Source organism: Panthera onca, chromosome X (assembly GCF_046562875.1).
Source record: "Panthera onca isolate mPanOnc1 chromosome X, mPanOnc1 haplotype 2, whole genome shotgun sequence".
Lineage (NCBI taxonomy): Eukaryota > Metazoa > Chordata > Mammalia > Carnivora > Felidae > Panthera > Panthera onca.
This window is the reverse complement of record NC_138357.1, coordinates 21042462-21063634: the sequence shown is the minus strand read 5'-3', so window position 1 is coordinate 21063634 and position 21173 is coordinate 21042462. Positions and strand designations below refer to the sequence as shown.

Genomic DNA, 21173 nt, shown 5'->3' with positions numbered 1-21173 from the left:
CTGATCATCGAAAGACCTAGTGAAGAAACACCTTGACTCATCCCCTCTGAAAAGTGTGTGCTTCCTGCTGACAGGGGGTGAGTAGCCACCTTTGCTTTCAAAGGATGGTGTGGGGGCATTCTTCAGTGGGGATGCTGTCTGCCTCATTCCAGAGCACTTCTCAGTCTTCCTCTCAAATTTCACTTTCATATATATTTGGGGACAATACCTCACCTTGGTGCAGCACTGTACCCTTTGGAGAATTATTTCATTCCACCCTGTCTTTTATTTAATCTTTACCACCGTCATAGCTAATAGGTATCATGATTCTTGTTTTGCAAGGTGATGGAACTGAGGCTCAGGAAAGTGAGATAATTTGCTACAGGTCACTTGGTTGGTGAGTGTGTGAACTTACATGTGGCAAGGCTGGGATTTGAACCCAAGTTCCGGTCCATATCTCAGGACCTTTTCAGGATGGCATGCTGTCAGCTTGGGGGTAGGCTAGGATGAGGGATGCGGTGGGAGGAATACATAGGGGTTTTGGTGCCTTTTCCCTCTACCCACCTGTTCTCTATCTTTTTTAATAGTCCTTTCCTGAGCCTTCTCTCTCTGTCTCTCTCTGTCACTGTCACTCTCTCTGTCTCTTTCTTTCATCATCATCATCATCATCATCATCATCATCATCGTATTTACCTGTCGTATCTATCAATTGATTAATTGATCTATCTAATCTACCTTTATTACCATTTCCCAAGAAAAGTGTGTATAAATGAGACCTCAGAAATCCAGCCACCTCCTTAGGAAAGAATTCAGTCTCAGTTCAGACTGTCCCAGTCTCAGGCAGCAGCTGAACACCAAAAAATACCATGGTTTAGTGGGAAAGGAAAGCCTGGCCTGAGGATAGGTAGGGACAGCTGGTTCCCAGATCATATTCCTCCATGGTGTTTTCGTGTAACCTCAGGTAAGTCACAACCTCCTCAGAGTCCTAGTTTGTTGTTATCTGTAAAATGGGGAAACATAATACCCACCTCCCTCCTTCCCAGGGGTTGTTATGAGAATAAAATGGCATGATTCATTTATCCATGAATCACGAAGAGCTGTTTCTGTTTTAATTACAAGACCTTTATGTTCTCTCAAAACCCTCGAAATTTATAATCCTATGATTCACCCAACAAATACTTATTGAACACCTACTGTGTGCTAGGGCCTAGAGATAATGGGCATTTTGAAAGCTTTGAAGAAAATGAAAAGCACAAGACAAGTTAGACATTTAAAAAAATGTACCTCCTATTGATGGAACATCTTATTTTTTTAGTTTTTCTGCCACAACATAATAAAAGCAGCAACCAAAAGAGGGGGAAAAACAGCAACACAGCTTGTGATGCCAGCGCTATTACGCACTCTGACACATCCTGCAGATAATAGTGGGAATATCTATATCTCGTTGTATTTGATGTCACATCACCTTGTTTACACTATCCTTTGGGATGTTTACAGCATAAAGATTGCCTCTCACCGTCCTGGGCTTGAGTTGTTTCTTCAGTCAATAAAATTTAAAAAGGGCATCCCACATTCTATACAGTGACTACCATACTTATTTTACAGAGATTGTAATTTGTGGTGGTTGTCTGCCTTCAGATATGACCTCCCCTGGCTTATTGACTCACACTTTGATTATATGTCCATTCTTTTGATTTCATTAATTAGCTGTGCATTGTTTTGCAGCTATTAAGAGTAAAGGTGGATGGAGCAGTGGAAAGAGCCCCAGGACTGAGAAGAACTGGGTTCTTGTCTAGATTCTGCTGTCAAATTGCTGTGTGGCCTTTGGCAAACTTGCATCTCTCTCTCTGAGCCTCAGTTTTCTAAACTGTAGAATGGAAGCTTTGGACTAGGTGATGGCTAAGGTCCTTTCTCTCTGTGATCCATTCTAATATACTAAGCAATTCCTGAAACATTCAAGAATGTGTTTCAGAAAAGCCAGAAGTTTCCTCAATATACTTTAACAGTACTACCTCCAGTTTATGAGCTTCGGCTATGGCATGATGAGCTGACTCTGCGTATAGAAGAGCACTGCTCCCAAATTTAATTATCTGGGGGGCACCATCACAGCGTAGGATAAAATGAGCCATTTTGTTCATCACGACTGCAGCCTTTGCCAAAATGGAGGTTATGGGATAACAACTTAAACTCATTAACACTCAGAGATGAATGAGGTAATGTGCCAGCAGACCAAACTGGTGCTCAAATATTTTTATCTGGAGACCTGTATCTCTTTCCCATATTGTGATACATTAACAGGGATGTCTTTATCTATTGTCACTGCCTGTAGACATTTGAATAACATAGACACAATGCCTGTGGGGCACTCACGCTCATGCACTATCAATTTCTCAAACTCTGAAGCGCCATCAAAAGCTTGGAGCAAAATTCTGATGGTGCCATAAAGTGCCTAGGTTATAGGAATTCAAATGATGGCATCCGTGAAGTCCCCTGCTTTTTTTTCTCATAGGTGTTTACTAGTGAGTGCTATGCCATCCCTAACTATTTGATGGGGACAGTGGAGTAAATTAGTCCTCCAGATTGTGAGGGCTGTGGATTTATGCCTAGCTGAAAGCATTCCTGTCCTCACAATGTCGAAGAGGGTGACCTTTCTGACGTTAATTTGTTTCTCCATCTGTGCCATGCATTTCGGCAGGATGTGAGGAACAGGCCTGATGATACCCAAATGTGTTTCCCCCTTTTGTATTTCTGGAGACTTGCTCTGGGTCTCCCTCTGGTCTTTGTTCAAATTCTCTGTTTCAGCATCTGCTAATATCCTAGCCCCTCTACTGATCTACATACAATTAATTATGCTTTCTATTGCCAGTGTCAGTGTAAAATTGGATGGTTTGAAAGAAAAAGAAATTTTGAGACATATAGGCATTTTGCTAACCTGAATAATAGCATTTAAAAAATTGATCTATGCAGTTAGTTTTCCTATTTTGTAAGATGACTTTTTTTAAACTTGACCCTGAGGCTGTTGGAGACAGAAGAAGAAAGACCTATTCCCAACAGTCTCCCAAGATCTCTTTACCTGTTTTAATTTAATTCAAATTTAGTAGAGCTTGAACAGAGTAAGACTTTGTATGCATTGATACAAATTCTAATTTTATGTAATTACTTTTGAAACCTGATATTTTCTCGTAAACTCCTTTGCAAAGAACCTTCAAGATCAACGTTTTTATTAAAAACCAATGCTAAATATCACGCATGCATTATTCATTTATTCTCACACAACTGCTGAAATGGGTACTGCATCATTTTCCCATTTTATATAGGAAGTCACTGAAGCTCAGAGAATTCAACTGATTTTCCTAAGGTCACACAGCCAAGATATTGTAAAGCTTGGCTTTGAACTGCATTCTGTTTAGTTCAGACTCCAGCGGCCCCTGCAGATATATGTCTAAAGACTTTGTTTTTGCAAACGTCTTGAATTCTAGGCTGAAACTGAGAGGCCTTGCTTTCCTCTTCTGTCTTGTATATTTTTTGATGCCATGGTCACTTCAGGCCAGCCCTAAGGCATGCTGAAAGGGGAAGAGGAAGACACTTTGGAGCAGGAGAGGTCTCTTGGCACCTTGTTCCCTGTGAGGAGCCTCCTTTTGTACTCAGCTTGGAAAACCAAGCCTGAGGACAAGTATTCAAATCTCAAGAACCTGTTTCTGTGTCTCTTTTGGTGTTGAAACCTGCTTACTTGCCCCCCCCCCCATCTGCTTCCTGTCTGGGCAGACTGGCCTTCCTAACTCTACTTCTGTCCTGTATTCTTCTGGTGGCTTGAGAGGGTTGAAAGCAAGCAAGACAGTGTCAGTTTTGCTGGCAGAATAGCAGCATATGATTGCTCTTAAGTTTAGCCCTGTATCTTTGAGCAGGAGGCAATGACAAACGGTTTATTCTAAGGCCTTTGATTTCCTTCATAATTGTAAGCATCTAGGCTGACTCATCTCTCAAAGGCTTTTCTCTCTGTCTCTCTCTTTTTTGGCTGGTGTTGTTTTGAGATTTTCTTATTTGTTCTTACCTTATTTGGGGGGGGGGGAGAGGGATAGATTTTCATCTTGGTTTCTGGGTAAAAGAACCAGCTATACTCTTCAGATGACCAGATCTGGTAAGCCTTGGCAAGAAGAAATAGCCGCAACTTCAAAGCAGGTACAAATATGCCTGAATTGGGGAAAGGGAGAGGGGGAGTAACCTCAAAAAAATTTAAGCAGAGCTAGGCTGTATGTGTCAGGATGAGACCCTTGGCTAATAGGGTCTGGACCAGCTATTGTGAATGGGGGATCGCTAGGGACTTAGTCTGGGACTGAGGTGGGTGCTGTGCATACGTCTTTGGTTAAAATGATCATCTTGTGGACAAAGTTTGGTGGTTGGGCTTAGGCATTCAGTTTGGGTCCAGGGAATGGTGCTTTGGAGTTGAAGGAGATTTAAAAAATCCATGCTAAGGATTTTTCCTCCTAGCTCAGTTCAAAAGCCATAGAAAGACTCCTCGCCTTTTCTCATACTGCACTTCAGTTATCTGGTAAGAACTTATTTTTGATAAGCGTGACTTTGGCTATTAAGGAAAGTGGGCAAAAGAGAATTTTGGAAACAAAACAAGGGTGGGATTTTGGTGGGTTTGTGGGTTTGTTTGTGTGCTTGTTCTGGACAGAGCTCATTTGTATAGATTGTTGAATGATAAACGCCTACCTGCTTTTCCTCTGTCAAAGCCACATTACCTGATCTTTGGGATTTAAGCCGCCTACTCAACTATAATATATAGAATATTACCGTAAAACTCCATGGCAAAGGGGAGCTCCAAGACATGGCATGTGACCCCTTCCCTTATTGTCAAAAGGGGTTCCCTATGTCCCAAATTATCTTCTCTATCAAGAGCCAGAATCCACACACTCACCCAAACTATAACCTTTGGAGCTGTCCTAAATTCTATCCTTCTTATTACAATTCCCCTAAGCTCTGTCAATTCTACCCATAGAATCCTACCCCAGCCCCAGCCCCAGTGACACTGGCTTGTATCAGCATCTCTTTGCCTCTTGGCTGATCTACCTACTTCAGACTCTCTACTCAGACCAGGCTTTTCACTGCTCCCTGTGATTTTTCCAACTGCAGCTCTGACTCTGTCCCTCTCCACTTAAAACCCTGCAGTAGTTCCCTACTGCCTTCAGGAGAAAGTCCAGTTCCATAATATGGCTTACAGGGCCATTCCTCAGTTCATGCCTGCTTATGCAGATTTATCTCCTAACATCCCCTTTCTACAGCTTTAAGAATATGACAACCTCTCTCCCATCTCTTTGCCTTTGCACAAGATGTTCTCTTTCTGGACGCCCCCCCCCCCCCATCTCCAGGCAGACTTAGATGTTTCCTCCTTTCTGCTCTCACAGTACTTTGTTTATATCTTGGCCATTGACTTCTCACAAGGTTTTGTAAATTGTTACCAACCTGTGTATCTCCTTCACTGCACTGTTAAATCCTTTATGAAAGGAGTAGTTTCATTTGCCCATAGTTGAATCTTTAGTGCCTGGCACAAAGTGAGTAATTAATACAGAATTTTTTAAATAAATGAATGAATGAAAGAACAAATGAGGCCAGGATGTGCGGGGAAGAATGCTGTGTGGGGTCCAGAGAGATCCCCACTGGGGGATCCTATGCAGCCTGGGAGCAGCAGTATGGGATACTGGGAGCCATGGAGAAGGGACATGGAAAACAGGTTTGCCAGAACACTAAGACAAACTTCACTCTGATCACCAGTTCTGTGTTGGGAGGAGACTCACTAGAAATGGCCAGGAAATGATGTTTGTTTCTTTTGATACAAACTGATGGTGTTTTCATGAAAAACATAATATAATCAAGTCTCACAATTTTTAGTAAATAGAGAAAAAGCAAAGGCAAACAAAATCCTACCACTTAATAAAGATGCTGTTCATATTGGGGTGCATTTCTTTCAGTCTTTTATTTTTATGCAGATTTTCCTTCACATGGTTGTAATCATAATTAACACAATCCTATATTTTGTATTTGCTGTTTAAAAGCTCTTTGTAAATATCACTTTAATGATTTCATAATTTTCCAGACTGTGGTCCTTCCATAATTTGTATAACTAGTCTCATTACTGGGCTAGCTTTTTTCCCCTAAATTTTTTCCTGTTATGGCTCATGTACATATGTTTTTGCCTGTCCGAAGGTAGATTTCATTAGGACAGATTCCTAGAAGGGGAATTACTAGGTCAAAGGGCCTGGGGATGATTTTTGGCTCCATACTTATGTGCCCCGTTTGCCTTCTGGAAGAGTTGTACACATTTTCAGTGCTCCTAACCTAAATGAATGTGCCCATTTCATCCAGCCTGGACAGCACAGAGTATCACCATTAAATGAACTCTATCAATTTTCTAATTAATTGAGGGAAAATATTACCTTATACTTGTCTCAATGTACATTTTACAATTGTGAATAAGGTTGGTTGGTTTTCTTTTTAATCTCTTTTTTCCTCCTTCTTTCTTTTTTCTTTACTTTCTTTTTCTTTCTGTCTTTCTTTTCTTCTTCTTCTTCTTCTTCTTCTTCTTCTTCTTCTTCTTCTTCTCCTCCTCCTCCTCCTTTTTCTTCTTCTTCTGCCTAATTAGGTTTTCTCTTTTCTGGACTATCGGTTCAGGGATGATTTTTTTTTTTAAGTTGGTTTTTTTTTCTTCAAATAAGCAACCAGAGGCAGCTATGCTTGAGGGTGAAGCCGCCTCCCAGTTTTCCCTCCCCCTTTACCACCCTCCCCCCCATAGCTCCTTCCACCAGGTCCAGTGACAATTGGATGATGCAGCCTTGATATCCTCCGATTCCAGAATGGGTGGCTGCATTCCTTTTCTGAAGGCAGCAAGGACACTGTGCCCCAGAATCATGCCCCCTTTGCTGTTGTTGTCCGCCTTCCTTTTTTTAGTGAACGTCCTGGGAGGAGCCCCAGGAAACAATCCGGACCGCAGGACGAAAATGATATCAATACACAGTCTGTCGGAGCTGGAGCGTCTGAAGCTGCAAGAGACTGCTTACCACGAACTCGTGGCCAGACATTTCCTCTCTGAATTCAAACCTGACCGAGGTGAGCCGGCCCCGGAGCGTGGTGTCCCCGCCTTCGAGCGAGCGGACCCCCGGGCAGCACGGGCCGAGTCTGGGGTCCAGGAGGGTGGGAGGGGCTCCCGCCTGGTGTCGGCCCCGCTCGGTTCCCCTGGAGCCTGGACCACCGAGGAAGCAGGAGTTGAAGGGTTTTGGTTGAATTGTGGAAGAGGTCAAGATTAGTTGAGTTGGGTGGAAGCCTGGGGGCTTGAGGGGGCGGTCAGACAGGCGGAAGGCAGGGACAGACAGGTGGACAGAGGGCAGGTGAAAAGACTGACGCACCAGGTGCGGTGCGAGGAGTCAGAGCGAGGAGGAGGTGCAGAGGGACCCTTTGAGAAGGGACCAGGACGCACAGAGACGGCGTGCTCGAGAGACGGCGAGTCCGGGGAGATAGCGAGACAGCGAGAGAGACACGCGCCAATCCGGGCACAGAGCGGGAGGGCGGTGCGGGCGCGGGAGCGTCGGCGGGAGGTGCGCTGCGATCGCTGCCCCCCCTTCCCCCCCACTCAGCCGGCTGCGGGTGAGCGAGCGGGACGAAGCCCTGGATGGGGCCCGAGCGTGCAGGGGGCTGGGCGGCCCCGGGGAGGCGGGAAGGGGCGCACGGGCCGAGGGGCGCCCCCGTGGCAGAGAAAAGTGCGAGGGGCGGGGGGCGCGCCGGGCGCGCGCGGCGGCCGTAACCTGGGGACGCCACGCGAGGGACGAGTAGACCCCGCTGCGGGGGTCTGAGAGCCGGGACGGCGCGTGTCGTCGCTGCCAGGGCTGCGGTGCGGGGAGCCGACGGCAGCCCGGGCGCGAGCGCGCCCACAGGAACTTGGCTACCCCTACTTGCCGCCGGGACGCAGGCGGAGCCCCTCCCCTAGCCTGTTGCACGGCCGCGGCGCCCCAGAGTCCGCAATGTGTGTCTGAAGCCCTGTGCGGAGCTGCTGCTGGTGCGTGACACGGGGCGCGCCGCGCACGAGGCGCCTCCGATCGTCTGATTCGGTTAAATTCTTGGAGTCTCAGGGGTGGTAGATGGGCTTGGTCCCGTTGTCAAACGGGGAAACTGAGGCTGAGAGAAAGCAAAACACTTCCAGCGGGCAGGTCGGAGCTGTTTGCTCCGCCCCCTCCCCCGCAGATCAATACATTGCGATGTTTTCATCATTTATCAAATCCTATTTGTGTGAGTGTGCGTGTCTTTTCTTTTTCTCTTCCCATAGCTCTACCTATTGACCGTCCAAACACCTTGGAGAAGTGGTTTCTGATTCTGAGAGGACAGCAGAGGGGTGAGGGGCTCTCGTACTTAGGAAATAAATGGGGCTTTACCCACCCCCCACCCCCCGCCATTGTGTCCCTGGCTACTGGAGACTCGGCGGTGCCCATTGTTTCTGGGGGTACTCAACCCCCCCCCCCAACCTCATAGGGGATGTTTCAGGAAATGGCGCACTCGCTGCAGACGCGGGGCGGTCCCAGCAGATTTCCCTAAGCCTTCCCCGTGGATCCACCCCAGACAGTCGCCCAGAAGAAACTGCCCTCATTGCTTCAAGGCTGTCACCCCCCTGGCAGGACCTAAGGCAGGGATCCCGAGCTCCGTCGGGGTAGTGGAACCGAGTGCTTCTGTCAAACCACTGCAGGGTCTTTTTGGCTCCCTCCCCAGGGAGGGGCGCTGTGGGTCTGGAGGGGTGGGGTTGGCTGCAGGCGGTTGCTTAGAGGAGCGCTACAGCCCCTGCACTTCCTCCTGATTTAAGCGCTGCGGAGCGTTGACGTGTCTCATTCTTTCTCTCCCTGGCTCCCCAGTCGTATCACTCAAGACGTTTGGCATTCGCCTGGAAGAGGTCCTGGTGAATGAGCTTACCCGCCGCAAGCATCTTGAACTAACAGCCGCGATGCAGATTGAAGAATCCACTGGTCAGGCCTCGGGACGTCGTCGGGGAAACGTGGTGCAAAGGATGTTTGGCCGCATCAGGCGCTTTTTCAGTCGCAGACGGGATGAGCCCACCTTGCCCCGGGAGTTTACTCGCCGTGGGCGTCGAGTGAGTTGAACCCTCCAAGCAGTGGCCGTTCCTGAGGTGTCCATCGTTGCAGGGCGGGAGGGTCAAGGTCTGCGACCTCAGAGGGAGGGAGAGCTGAAGAGAACATGTGTGTGTGTGTGTGTGGGGGGGGGTGTAATTGGCTTCCCACGGAGAGAAGGTCTCCTGTTATGAATGTGACACAATCCCCAGGAAGGTCCAAAGTGACCCTCCTGCTCCCCCCCTTTAAGATAGTTTGGGTTTCTCCACAGGGTGCAGTGTCCGTGGACAGCCTGGCTGAACTGGAGGATGGGGCCCTGCTGCTGCAGACCCTGCAACTTTCCAAGATTTCCTTTCCGATTGGCCAGCGACTTCTGGGATCCAAAAGGAAAATGAGCCTCAATCCGATTGCTAAACAAATCCCCCAGGTTGTTGAGGCTTGCTGCAGCTTCATTGAGAAACATGGTAAGGGGGCTGAGAATGATGGTTCAATCAAGGTAGGAGGCAATTAAAGGGCAAGAATGGTGTTCTAGAAATGGGTAGAGAAAAGAGGACATAGGGTGAAGGGTGGGAACATTCCCCTGCCACCAGCTGGGGCTGGGATTCAGTTGGGGAGAGGGGAAATGCCATGGGGAAGGGGACCAGAGATACTTAGCATCTCCTGGTCTTTTCTTTCAGGCTTAAGCACAGTGGGAATTTTCACCCTGGAATACTCGGCAGAGAGAGTGCGTCAGGTAAACTGGCTCTGTTTACACCTATGTTCCTTGAGTGAGGAAAAACAGGTGGGGGTGTCTTCCCCATAGATCTGAGTGGAGTTTCATGCCTGGTGGGGGGGATCAACGTCTTCTTTCTAGCCCCTCAGTCATGCCATATTGCCAGCCACCTCCACTGAAGCTTGAGACTTATGGAAGGAAATGCCAGGAGGGAGCATGTGATGGGCAGGGCAGAGGGTCCATGTCTTCTCTCCCTTTTTTCTAGCTCCGTGAAGAATTTGATCAAGGTCTGGATGTAGTGCTGGATGACAATCAGAATGTGCATGATGTGGCTGCACTCCTCAAGGAGTTTTTCCAGGACATGAAGGACTCTCTGCTGCCAGACGATCTGTACATGTCCTTCCTCCTGACAGCAAGTGAGTCTTGTGCTGTCCCTTGTCAGGCAAGGAGGGGAAATAGTATGGGGGGGGGGCGGTAGGGACAGAGGTCTGGCTGCAGGACCCCAGGGAACTAAAACAGAGTAAACATCAGAAGATGAAAACACCTATCCAGATTGCTTTCCCTAGATCTCTTAATAGTCCATTTTAAGTCTATTGTTGGGAGATTTCTCTAGAGCTTCTTGAAGCTGTGTGTGTCCTCCCAGGGCAAAGAGGAACCTAGGTTCTGTAGAAGGGATCTGCTTTTGATGGGAGCACTTCTTGCTTTCAGGGCTCCTGAGCCAAAATGCTTTGGGAATGAGCAAAGACAAGATGCTTGGGTACTTCCTCCATAGCTCTTCCTCAGTTTTCAAGCATAATCACATGTCTTTTGGTATCAGGCTGCTGTCAAGGCTAGCCCCCTGAGCCATCCACTGCTTTCCTTCTTCTAGCTCTAAAGCCACAGGATCAGCTTTCTGCCCTGCAGTTGCTGGTTTATCTGATGCCACCCTGCCACAGTGATACCTTGGAGCGTCTGCTGAAGGCCCTGCATAAGATCACTGAGAACTGCGAGGACTCCATTGGCATTGACGGACAGTTGGTAAAAACCTGTGGAGAATGGTAATGAGAGCTGTGGTAGGGGACATGTGTGGGAGTGTATGAGAGAGACACAGAGACAGACGGTAGGAGAAGGCAACAAGAACAAAAGGAGACATTCATATTTGTGTCATTTCCATTACTGCCTCAGAGTCGATCACTTTCTGCTTTCCTTTTTGTAGGTTTCAGGCAACCGTATGACTTCCACCAACTTGGCTCTGGTGTTTGGATCTGCTCTCCTGAAGAAGGGGAGATTTGCCAAGAGGGAGTCCAGGAAAACAAGACTGGGGATTGACCACTATGTTGCTTCTGTCAATGTGGTCCGTGCCATGATTGATAACTGGGATATCCTCTTCCAGGTAAAGGGAGCTTTTGGACAAACTTCCTTCATAGCTTTCTCCTATTCACAAGGCAAGTGAGGGTCATACATGCATCCCTGACAGTAGCCAAAGCAGGCAGCCACTAAATCTTCCAGAAATTCCTCCTGCATTCAGTGGTCATGGTATCTTCAGTCCTGGGTACCTGATAGAGAGGAGTATAAATTTTAAAATGTTGTGTAATAAAGGCTAACGTTGCTCATTTTACCCTCAGGTGCCTCCTCATATTCAGAAGCAGGTTGCTAAGCGTGTGTGGAAATCCAGTCCTGAAGCCCTGGATTTTATCAGACGCAGGAATTTGAGGAAGATACAGTGAGTGTTTTCTTGGTTTGTTTAAGCTTAGCCTGAAGCAGAATCTCCTATGGGGGCTTTCAATCCAAGACCACCGTCATGTTAGGCAAACCAAGTATGAAAACTGACTTGCTTTTTCAAATTCATTTCCACCCAGGAGTGCACAAATAAAGATGGAAGAGGATGCTTTACTTTCTGATCCAGTGGAAACTTCTGCTGAAGCCCGGGCTGCTGTCCTTGCTCAGAGCAAGCCCTTTGATGAAGGTCAGTTCCCTGCTGGAGGTCAGGCCCTTGCTGAAGGTCAGTCCCTTGGTGAAAGTCAGGCCCTTCCTGAAGGCCAGGTCCTTGGTGAAGATGAGCCCCTTGAGGAAGATGAGTCCTCTGAGGAAGATGTGTCAGGCCATGAAGAGCTAGTATTTGAGTATCTCCATCAAGGAGTAGTCTTTGGGGAAATTCAAGGTCTTGAGATCCCAAATGATCTTGAGATTCAAGGCCCACATCTTGAAGGCATACCAGAGCTTGATGAAGAAGAAGATGATGACGACGACAACAACGATGATGATGACGATGATGATACCCTGAATTTTGATGATCTTCCTCCCCTTGAAGATATTCTAGAACCTGATGATGAAATTCCCGAACTCATTGAAATCCCAGACTTTGAAGAAATACCATATTTTGATATGGTCCCAGACCCTGAAGGAGCCCCAGGTGTGCAAGAAATCCCAAATCCTGGAGAAAACCCAAACCACGACCTTGAAGAAGGGCCAGATTTTGAAGACAACCAAAATCTTGACCTTGCAGGAATTCCCTATCTCGATGTAATCCTGAACAATGAAGAAGCCTCAGATACCGATGAAATCTCAGACCATGCAGATGCTTCAGAACATGATGAAAACCCAGATTCTGAAGAAGATCCCAATCTTGAAGAGGTTCCGGCTCTTGATGAAATCCCAAATGATGTATCCTCAAATGCTGAAGCAATTCCAGGCCACGAAGAAGCCCCAGAGGTCAATGGGATTTCAAGTTCTGATGAAGACCTTGATTTTGAAGAAGTCCCAGCTCTTCATATGTTGCCAAGCCCTGAGGAAGCCCCTGGGGGTCATGAAATCCTAAATCATGAAGAATCCCCAGAGGTTAATGGACTCTCAGACCCTGAAGAAGACCCCAATCTTGAAGAGGTACCAGCTCTTGATGGAGTCCCAAATGATGAAGAAACCTCAGATACTGAAGAAAATCCAGATCAGGAAGAACCTCCAGAATTCAATGGAATTGCAGGCTCCGAGGAAGGCTCCGACCCTGAAGAGGTCCCAGCTCTCCATGTGGTAACCAGCCCTGAAGATGTCTCTGATTTTGATGACATTCAAGACCAGGAAGAATCTTCAGTTACTGAAGAAATCCCAAGACACAAAGAATCCTCTGATGTCAGTGGAATCCGGGACTCTAAAGAAAACCCCCGTCTTGAAAAAGGCTCAGTATTTAATGTGGTTCCAGAGCCTGGGGATGCTGAAATTCACAATGAAATTCCCAGTTCTCAGAAAGACCGAGCCAACACTTTTGAAGAGGATGAAGTTACCAATTTGGTTCCAGAGCCTGAAGATGTCTCCATTCTCAACACAATTCCAGACCCTCAGCCAGACCTTACCGTCAGTCTTGATGAAATCATGAATGTGGAGGCTGTCCCAATGCCTAATGATCTTGACTCTAGAGAAGTTTGGAGTCCAAAGGCAATAAAGTCCCACAAAGAAGATGCAGATGTTACACTTCTTGTAGATACCACCCTCCTTAAAAACAAGTCTCAGCCTGGCCAAGTCATGGACCACAAATCCTCCCCAGAGTCATTGATGACTGCCACCTGCTTTCTCCCCTTCACGAAGTGCTGTAAGCTTCCGGCTCCAGCTTTGTTACTCATTTGCTTAGTAAAATTAGTCAGGCTGGTTGTAGGGTGGTGGTGGTTGTTAGGGGGCCGCCCTCTTCCCTGCCTGCCCGGTGGTATTGTCCATTTGCTGTAAGCACGGGGTATCTGTCTCACTCTTCCTGTTCTCTAACCCAGCCCTACCCCCACCACCTTCTACAGGGGGCCTAGATTTAAAGATATGTGTTCCACTGTTAGGCTGCAGTTTTCTTAACATGTCAAATAGGGATGATCTTTCCTACTCTAACTTCTTGCTTCGTATTGTATTTGAAGTGCAAAACTAGGTCTTAGTCCCTTGCGTGCTGTGCAAAGTATGAAGTCTGGAAACATTAAGGAGTTAACACTGTTACTATTTTCCAGGTTCCTCTGAGGAGCCAGCTGTGCCTCCCGGCACTGCCCGTTCCCATGACGATGAGGAAGGAGCGGGTAACCCCCCCATTCCGGAGCAAGACCGCCCATTGCTCCGTGTGCCCCGGGAGAAGGAGGCCAAAACTGGCATCGGCTACTTCTTTCCTTAGATGTTTTTCCTTCTATAAGGTGCCGGACAGGGGAAAAGGGTGGGGGTAGACCTGGGATGTCACAGGAAACATTGAAGAAACGTTGAGGGTAAAGATCTGAGGGTAAGAAGGATTTCCACCTGATGCTCGGGTCAGGCTGAGAATTCCAAACACACTGCCAGCCCCTTCACCGGGGAAGTTTGGTCTCTTCAGCTAGTAAAAGCAGAGATGTTTCTGTGTCATGCCCAGGCTCCCTGGTGCTACCTTGCCTTTCTCTTTTACCCCTGATCCTGGCTTTCCCACACTACAGCCTGTCCTTTAATTGATGTGACATTTGTGGTAAACACCTTGTCCCAGAGAAGCTCACAAATCTCGAGGTGCTTTCCCTCCCCCCAAAAAAGGGAATTGCATGTTTTTCCTGACTTTCCTTCCCTCCTCCCAAGAGCTCAATTGCAAAGGCCCTCAAGAGGCATGCTAGGACGTCATTTCAGGACTGACAGCTGACAAACAATTAACGCTAAACCATGTCACACCAACTCATAGCCGTGTCCCCACAGCAACTCCACCGCCTCAGGATTTTTTGCCCGCCCCAAATTATTTAGACCAATGGCTCATCAAATAGCCACCCCCAAAATTCTGTGCAGTTTTGCTCAGGTCACGCTAACAGGGAAACCTCAAATGTAAGCCTAACTAGCCTTCTGGGGTCAAAACTTAGAGGAAAAATTTGATTTTATTACCTAGATCTGTTTTACAGACAGCTGGAGTTCACACCCTGCTGTCAGCAAAACAGCTAGTTAGGTAGAGACACATAGTTCCAAGTAGTTCAAGTCACCTGATTCCAAACGTTCTTACCTATCGTCTCTGTAGCTCCTCTCTGCAGGACGGTACAAATTTGCGGGACATGCTCTGGTAACACGCAGATATGGGTTATGTATGACATCCAAAATTATAGCTGATATTGAGGGGTAACAACTGCTAAGGTCCACAGAATGAAGAATGTATTGTATTGAGGGATAGAAATTGATCACACAATGGGTAACAACCGCAGAGCTCGAAGATTTGTGATTGTTAAAACTTCTCTGGCATTTAATCATTAATAAACATCTGTGTTGTGACAGCAGCATATTCATGGCTTACTGTGTGTGTGTGTGTATGTGTTTAATTTGAAAATTGGATTGGTGAGCTGGGAAGCTCTGACTAGAGCTGAAGGGGAAAGAGAAATAGGGAAGAGGGATAAAGGAGAGGGGGTGACATGGAATAATGGGATGTGGGGGAATGGACTAAAGCAGTGGTGTGTAGAATAAAGGGGAGGGGTCATGGGGAATAAAGGAGAGAGGTGACACAGAATAAAGGAGAGGGGGTAGGGAATAAAGAAGAGAGATGATTGGTAATAAAGTGTTGGAGGTCAGAAAGACAAAAGGGGAGGGGTTATGGGGAATAAGGAGGAGATGATGGGGTATGAAGGGGAAGGGTGATGTGGGATAAGGGGGGGGGGGTGATGTGAGATAAAGGGATGGAGGTAATGGGGACAAAATGGGGGTGATTGGGAATAAAAAGCAGAGGTGATGGAGAATAAAGAGGCGGAAGTGATGGAGCATAAAGGGGAAGGGTGGGCGACATGGAATAAAGGGGAAGGGGACATGGGATAAAGGGGAGGAGGGTGTGGAGTAAAATGGAAGAAAGGGGAAGTGCTCTAGTTGAATAAAGAGAAGAAAGGGTTAAAGTCGGATAAATGGTTGAGAAGGGATGAAAGAGAAACTGGAAAGAATGAAGCTTAAGAGGAGGGCCTCTAAAGGGAAAAGGAGGGGGATAAAGGGAGAGATCACTAGATGTTCTCAACTGAGAAATCCCCTTTGGATTGGTGAAAAATGAAAACCTGAAAACATCTGGAAATACATGATTTTCAGGGCAAGAGAAGAACGTGTTGCTGTTTGATTGACAGGACCTCCAACCTTTCTCGAAAACTTAAGACTTCATGACATGCTTGGAAATTTCCCGTGTCAGGCACAGGGCCCCGGGAGAGTGAAACGTTGTGTATTATTTATTTTTGTACACTTTGCTTTAGGATATTTCCTCACATAGAGTTTTACAGAGAGCAGAAATGTAATAACATTGGGTCCCTCCCATAATAATTATCATAATTATTATAATAATCATTGACATATATTGAGTTATTCCAAAGTGTCTGACACTGGGTTTGAAGCTTTACATGCATCATTTTATTTAATATTCACAACTCTATGAAGTACATGCTACTGTAATCCTCGTTGTTTCCTGGAAAACAGTGAGAAACAGAGAGGTCAAATAATCTCCCCAAATTAAACACCTGGTTAGTGGAAAACAGCCAGTCTCCAAAGCTCGGGTGTTTCACCACTAGATTACCCTGGGCCATCCATTTTAGAATTCTTCCTCTGACAAGAAGATGCTTTGTGATGTCTTGGGGGAGTTATTTGAATGGGATTTGCACTTTTAACAAGCAAGGTTCACCCTCCTTCCTCATAGGTCCTTTCTCTCTAGATAGAACAAGCTACTAGACAACTGTGCTAGCTCATGCGGACCCTAGTGTATGCATCTAGGGCCCATATGTATTAAAGCCAGTGGGAAATGTAAAGCTCATTTATTCCAACTCTGTTCTTATATAAATGGTCACACAAAAGGTTTATATTGGCAAACAGCTGACTTGAGGTTAGAGATCTGGATTAATATTCAGACAAACCTTCTGACTGCCATTCCAGAACTTTACAGGGCTAAAATAGTAAAATGTGTCCCCAGAAGAGTTTGCCTGTACTTTCCCCACTCAGCTTAAAAACCAACCAATAAACCAGATAATAAGCAGGAAAGCTGATTGTTTCAAAACATTCCTTTTACTTCCAGGCCTTCCCTGAAACCAGGTTTTTTCCCTGATCCTATTGTTTCCCTTGCATTCCTCCCCAGTGCTGACTGCTAACCAGAGGGTTTGAACTGAGAGTGACAAATGGATGTGGGCATTATCCCCACTCTTCCCCATACTCTAAGGGAGATCTCAAGAGACTTCCTTGACACTCCAAGTCCTGGTCTCATCCCAGGTGGCCTTGACAATATCCACACAGAAGACCCATCCTGCACAGCCTGGTCTCACTCTCACCACCCCGTCCTTTAACTTCTTAGTGCTTCAACCAATCACTTGGCATCACTGGATATGACTGGATTTCTGAGGGGTCAAGTTCAATATCCCATTGTGTCTTGAATCTCCTAACAGTGGCTGGGTCCCACGCATCTGCTATTTGGCTGCATTGAGGTGCCTAGTGCCTCAAGCCTTTCCTTTCTTCTTTACTTCTTCCCTCATCCAGCCAGATGTCAGGGGATAACGATTTAGAACTGACCACCTCTTCAACCCTTTGCCCTCCAAATACCACACCTGCACTAGTTAGTCTTAGGTTTGAGGTCCTCTGAACATCTGATCTCTCCAGTCTCACAATAACCACTGTGAGAGACAGGAGTGGCACTCCACATATTGGTGCTTCTAAGAGTTAGAATTTCCAGGCTCAGCTGGTCCCTCAGGCCAGTCAGTAATGCTTCACGTGCCCCAGGTTGTCTTCTTCTCTAAATCTCCACTCATTCATATTCCATTTCTACATCATTCCCCTCAAATAGCAGCCCTATTCACTTGAACTCATCTCAAATACATCCTCTCTTCTGCTTTATACTGGTTTACTTTCCTCTTTTCTAGTTTCTTTAGGTAGGAACTTAGATTATTGATTTTCTCTTTTCTGGTGTAAGCTTTCAGTACTTTGCGGTGTACCACAAGTTTGATATGTTGTATTTTCACTCTGTTTAGCATATTTTTTTTATTTTCCCTTGAGACTTTCTCATTGACCCACAGATTATTTAGATGGTTAGTTTCATTTCCAAGTGTTTTGAAAGTTTTCTGTTATCTTTCTGCTATTGATTCATAGTACTGCTTGGCTCACCTGATGTAGGTGGGACTTCCATTTGATCTAGAGGAAGGATGAGCCTTCCTGGCCCACGTTCTATTGCTAAAACGAAGCTGGTGTTCAGGAAATGGCAGGCCGGGGTCACCTTTTTCTGTTGGATGAGAGGTCATAAGATGTCCTCATACTGTGCTGTTTCTCCAGTCCTGGGATCCCAAACCAGTACACGTTCCTCTGTCATCTTTCAGAATTCTCTTTTGGTTTGCTCTGAAGTTATTTCCAGGCTTTATAGTAGGTATTTCCAGGCTTTATAGTAAGTTGTATTTAGTAGGGAGGAGCCTGGGGGAAAAAGGTCCATATGATCTCGTCCTGAGCATTAGTCTACTGGATATATTAAAAAAAAAACTTATTTAGATATAATTTCCATATCATACAACCTATAATTTAAAGTGTATAATTCAATATTTTTAGTATATTCAGAGTTGTGCAACCATTGCCATAATCTAATTGAATCCTATTTTCACTACTCCAAAAAGTAACCACATACCAATTAACAATCAATCTCTATCTCCCCCTTGCCCAAGCCTAGGCAACCACTAAACTACTTTCTATCTCTGCAGACATCTCTGTTCTGGGTATTTCATGTAAATGGAATCATACAATATGTGATATGTTGTGATTGGCTTCTTTCATGCTTCATCCATATAAGAGCATGCATCAGTACTTAATTCCTTTTCAATACCAAATAATATTTTATCATATGGATGTACCATATTTACTTTGCACGTACCTACTAAACAATGATGTTGAGCATTTTTCATACACCTCCTCCCCCATCCTTTGGTCACGTATCTGTCCAAATATTCTGCCTACTTTTAACTGATATTTTTGATTGAGAGTTGAAAGTTCTTTATACATTCTGGACTTTTTTTTCCAGTCTGTGATTTGTCTTTCATTCTCTTAACAGAATCTTTTCAAGAGCAGAAGCTTTTGATTTTAAGAAAGTTCAGATTATCATGTTAAAACATTTTAGGATCTTACTTTTGGTGTCATTGGTAAAAATTTTTGCCTATTCCCAAATCACTAAGCATTTCTCACAAAGTCTACACTGCAGCGAGGAGATGAAGAGCCTAGGGTTCAAAATTTAAGGAGGATCTCACTTGCAAAGTTGTGCAAGTCCCCGAGAGTGAGGAGATCCTTCAATTTTGCACACTAGGTCCCCCTCTCACTTCATTTTACTGTTTTCTGTTATGTTTATTCCAAGAAGTTTTATAATCTTATTTATCTAGTCATCAGTTGAAGGTGAAATGGATTGTTTCCCCTTTTTCTTATCATAAATAATGCTGCTATGAAATTTATGTTCAAGTTTTTGTGTGAAGATATGTTTTCATTTCTCTTAGGTATATATCTATGAACGGAATTTTTGGGTCATATGGCAATTCTATTTTTAACATTTTTGAGAAACTGTCAAACATTTCTTTTAAGTGAGTGCACCATTTTACATTCCTACCAGTGATGCGTGAGATTTTCAACTTCTTTATGTCCTTGCCAGCCATTTTTATTATGTCTTTTTGATTACGGCCCTCCTAGTGGTGTGAATTGTTTCTCATTGTGGTTTTGATTTACATTTCTCTGAAGTCTAGTAATGTGAATCAATGTAATACAAATATAAAAATTATATTTTTAGTTTTTCTTTTTCTGCCTACAATTTATTTTGAGTTGATTTTGTATATAGTGTGAGGTATGGATTAAGCTTCAATTTTTTTCTTCCACAATATCCACTTTATTGAAAAGACTATAATTTCTCCATTTAATTGTCTTTACAACTTGGTCAAAAATCGATTGATCATTCATTTTGTGTATATTTCTGCATTTTTCTCTGATGGCTCTATTTGTTTACTTTCAAGTCAGTACCTTCTCTCTTGATTGCTGTAGATTTATAATAAATCTTTAAATTTAGGAACGAAGGTGCTAGTTTTTCCCCATCTTTATTAAAGATATAATATTACGTAGATTTAAGGTATACAATGTGATAATTTTATATATATATACACACACACACACACACACACACATATATATATATATATATATATAGTATGCAAAGTGTTTACTGAAAAAAATTAGTTAACATATACTTTACCTCAAACACCTGGTGGTGGGGGGTGATGAGAACTTTAAAGCACTACTCTCATAGTAGCGTTCAAGTATACAATACAGTATTATAAACTGTAGTCATCATGCTATACATTACATCCCTGGAACTTACTCATTTTATAATTGAGAGTTTGTACCCTTTGACCAATAACTCCTTATTTCCCACCTCTCAGCCCTGGCAACCACAGTTCTACTCTTTGTTTCTATGAGTTTGATGTTTTTAGATTCTACATATAAGTGAGATCATACAGTATTTGTCTTTCTCTGTCTGACTTCTGACTTATTTCACATAATGCCCTCAAGTTACATCTGTGTTGTTGTAAATGGCAGAATTTGCTTTTTTAATAAATTTCTATTTCCGTCTTTTATATATAATATAATATGTATTATAGATATTATATATGTACTATATATTATATATGTATTATATATTGTGTATATATTATAGATTATATGCATTTTATATTATATATGTATCATATATATATTTTTAGTTTTCATAGTCTTGTCTTTCTGTCAGACTTATTTGTAAGCATTTCACATTTAGAATATTTACCTCCCCACCGGAAGAAAACTTATACACATTTGCTGTCACTCGCCATCCATCTTTACCCCTCAGTCTTAAGCAATTACTAACCTAAGTTTGGTCTCTATAAATCTACCTGTTGCAAACATTTTCTATAAAGGGAGCTTCACAATATGTGTCCCTTTGTGATTGCATTCTTTTACATCACATAATGTTTTCAAGGTCGACCCATGTTGGATTATACATAAATACTAGATTCATTTTTTAATGACAATAAATATTCTATAGCACGGACATACCACACTTTATTTATCCCTTCATTAGCTTATAGGCATTTGGGTTGTTTCCACTTTTGACTGCTATGAATAATGCTACAATGGACATTTTAGTTCAGATTTTTGTGTGGACATATGTTTTTATTTCTCTAGGGTAGACACATGGGAGAGGAATTTGGGGGTCAAATAGAAACTCTGTGTTTAATATTTGATGAAATATCACACTGGTTTCCAAAGTAGCTGCATCATGTTTTCATACCATCAGTGATGTATAAGGGTTCCAATTTCTTCATGTCTTTGCCAAATGTTATTACTTTTTGTCTTTTTTAATTACAACCACCCAGGAAGGTATGAAATGACATTTCATTGTGCTTTTGACTTACATTTCCTTATAAATCATGATACTGAGCATC

At 44.3% G+C, this 21173-nt stretch overlaps 1 protein-coding gene across 2 annotated transcripts in view; it reads left to right on the top strand.

Annotated features, from left to right (window-relative positions):
- ARHGAP36 (Rho GTPase activating protein 36) overlaps positions 1 to 14970 on the top strand; it is a 31343-nt gene extending 16373 nt beyond the window's left edge. The window contains exons 2-12 of one of the 2 annotated variants that reach the window (XM_081793969.1): positions 6928 to 7086; positions 8297 to 8362; positions 8874 to 9109; positions 9358 to 9550; positions 9764 to 9819; positions 10064 to 10214; positions 10667 to 10815; positions 10994 to 11170; positions 11403 to 11500; positions 11637 to 11743; positions 13755 to 14970. In XM_081793969.1, the coding sequence (XP_081650095.1) occupies positions 6928 to 7086; positions 8297 to 8362; positions 8874 to 9109; positions 9358 to 9550; positions 9764 to 9819; positions 10064 to 10214; positions 10667 to 10815; positions 10994 to 11170; positions 11403 to 11500; positions 11637 to 11743; positions 13755 to 13912 (1550 nt within the window). In that variant the 3' untranslated portion in view covers positions 13913 to 14970. Of the gene's footprint in view, positions 1 to 6768; positions 7087 to 8296; positions 8363 to 8873; positions 9110 to 9357; positions 9551 to 9763; positions 9820 to 10063; positions 10215 to 10666; positions 10816 to 10993; positions 11171 to 11402; positions 11501 to 11636; positions 11744 to 13754 lie in introns of those variants that run through there. The other variant, XM_081793968.1, reaches the window with a different exon arrangement.
- Positions 14971 to 21173: the final 6203 nt, after the last annotated feature.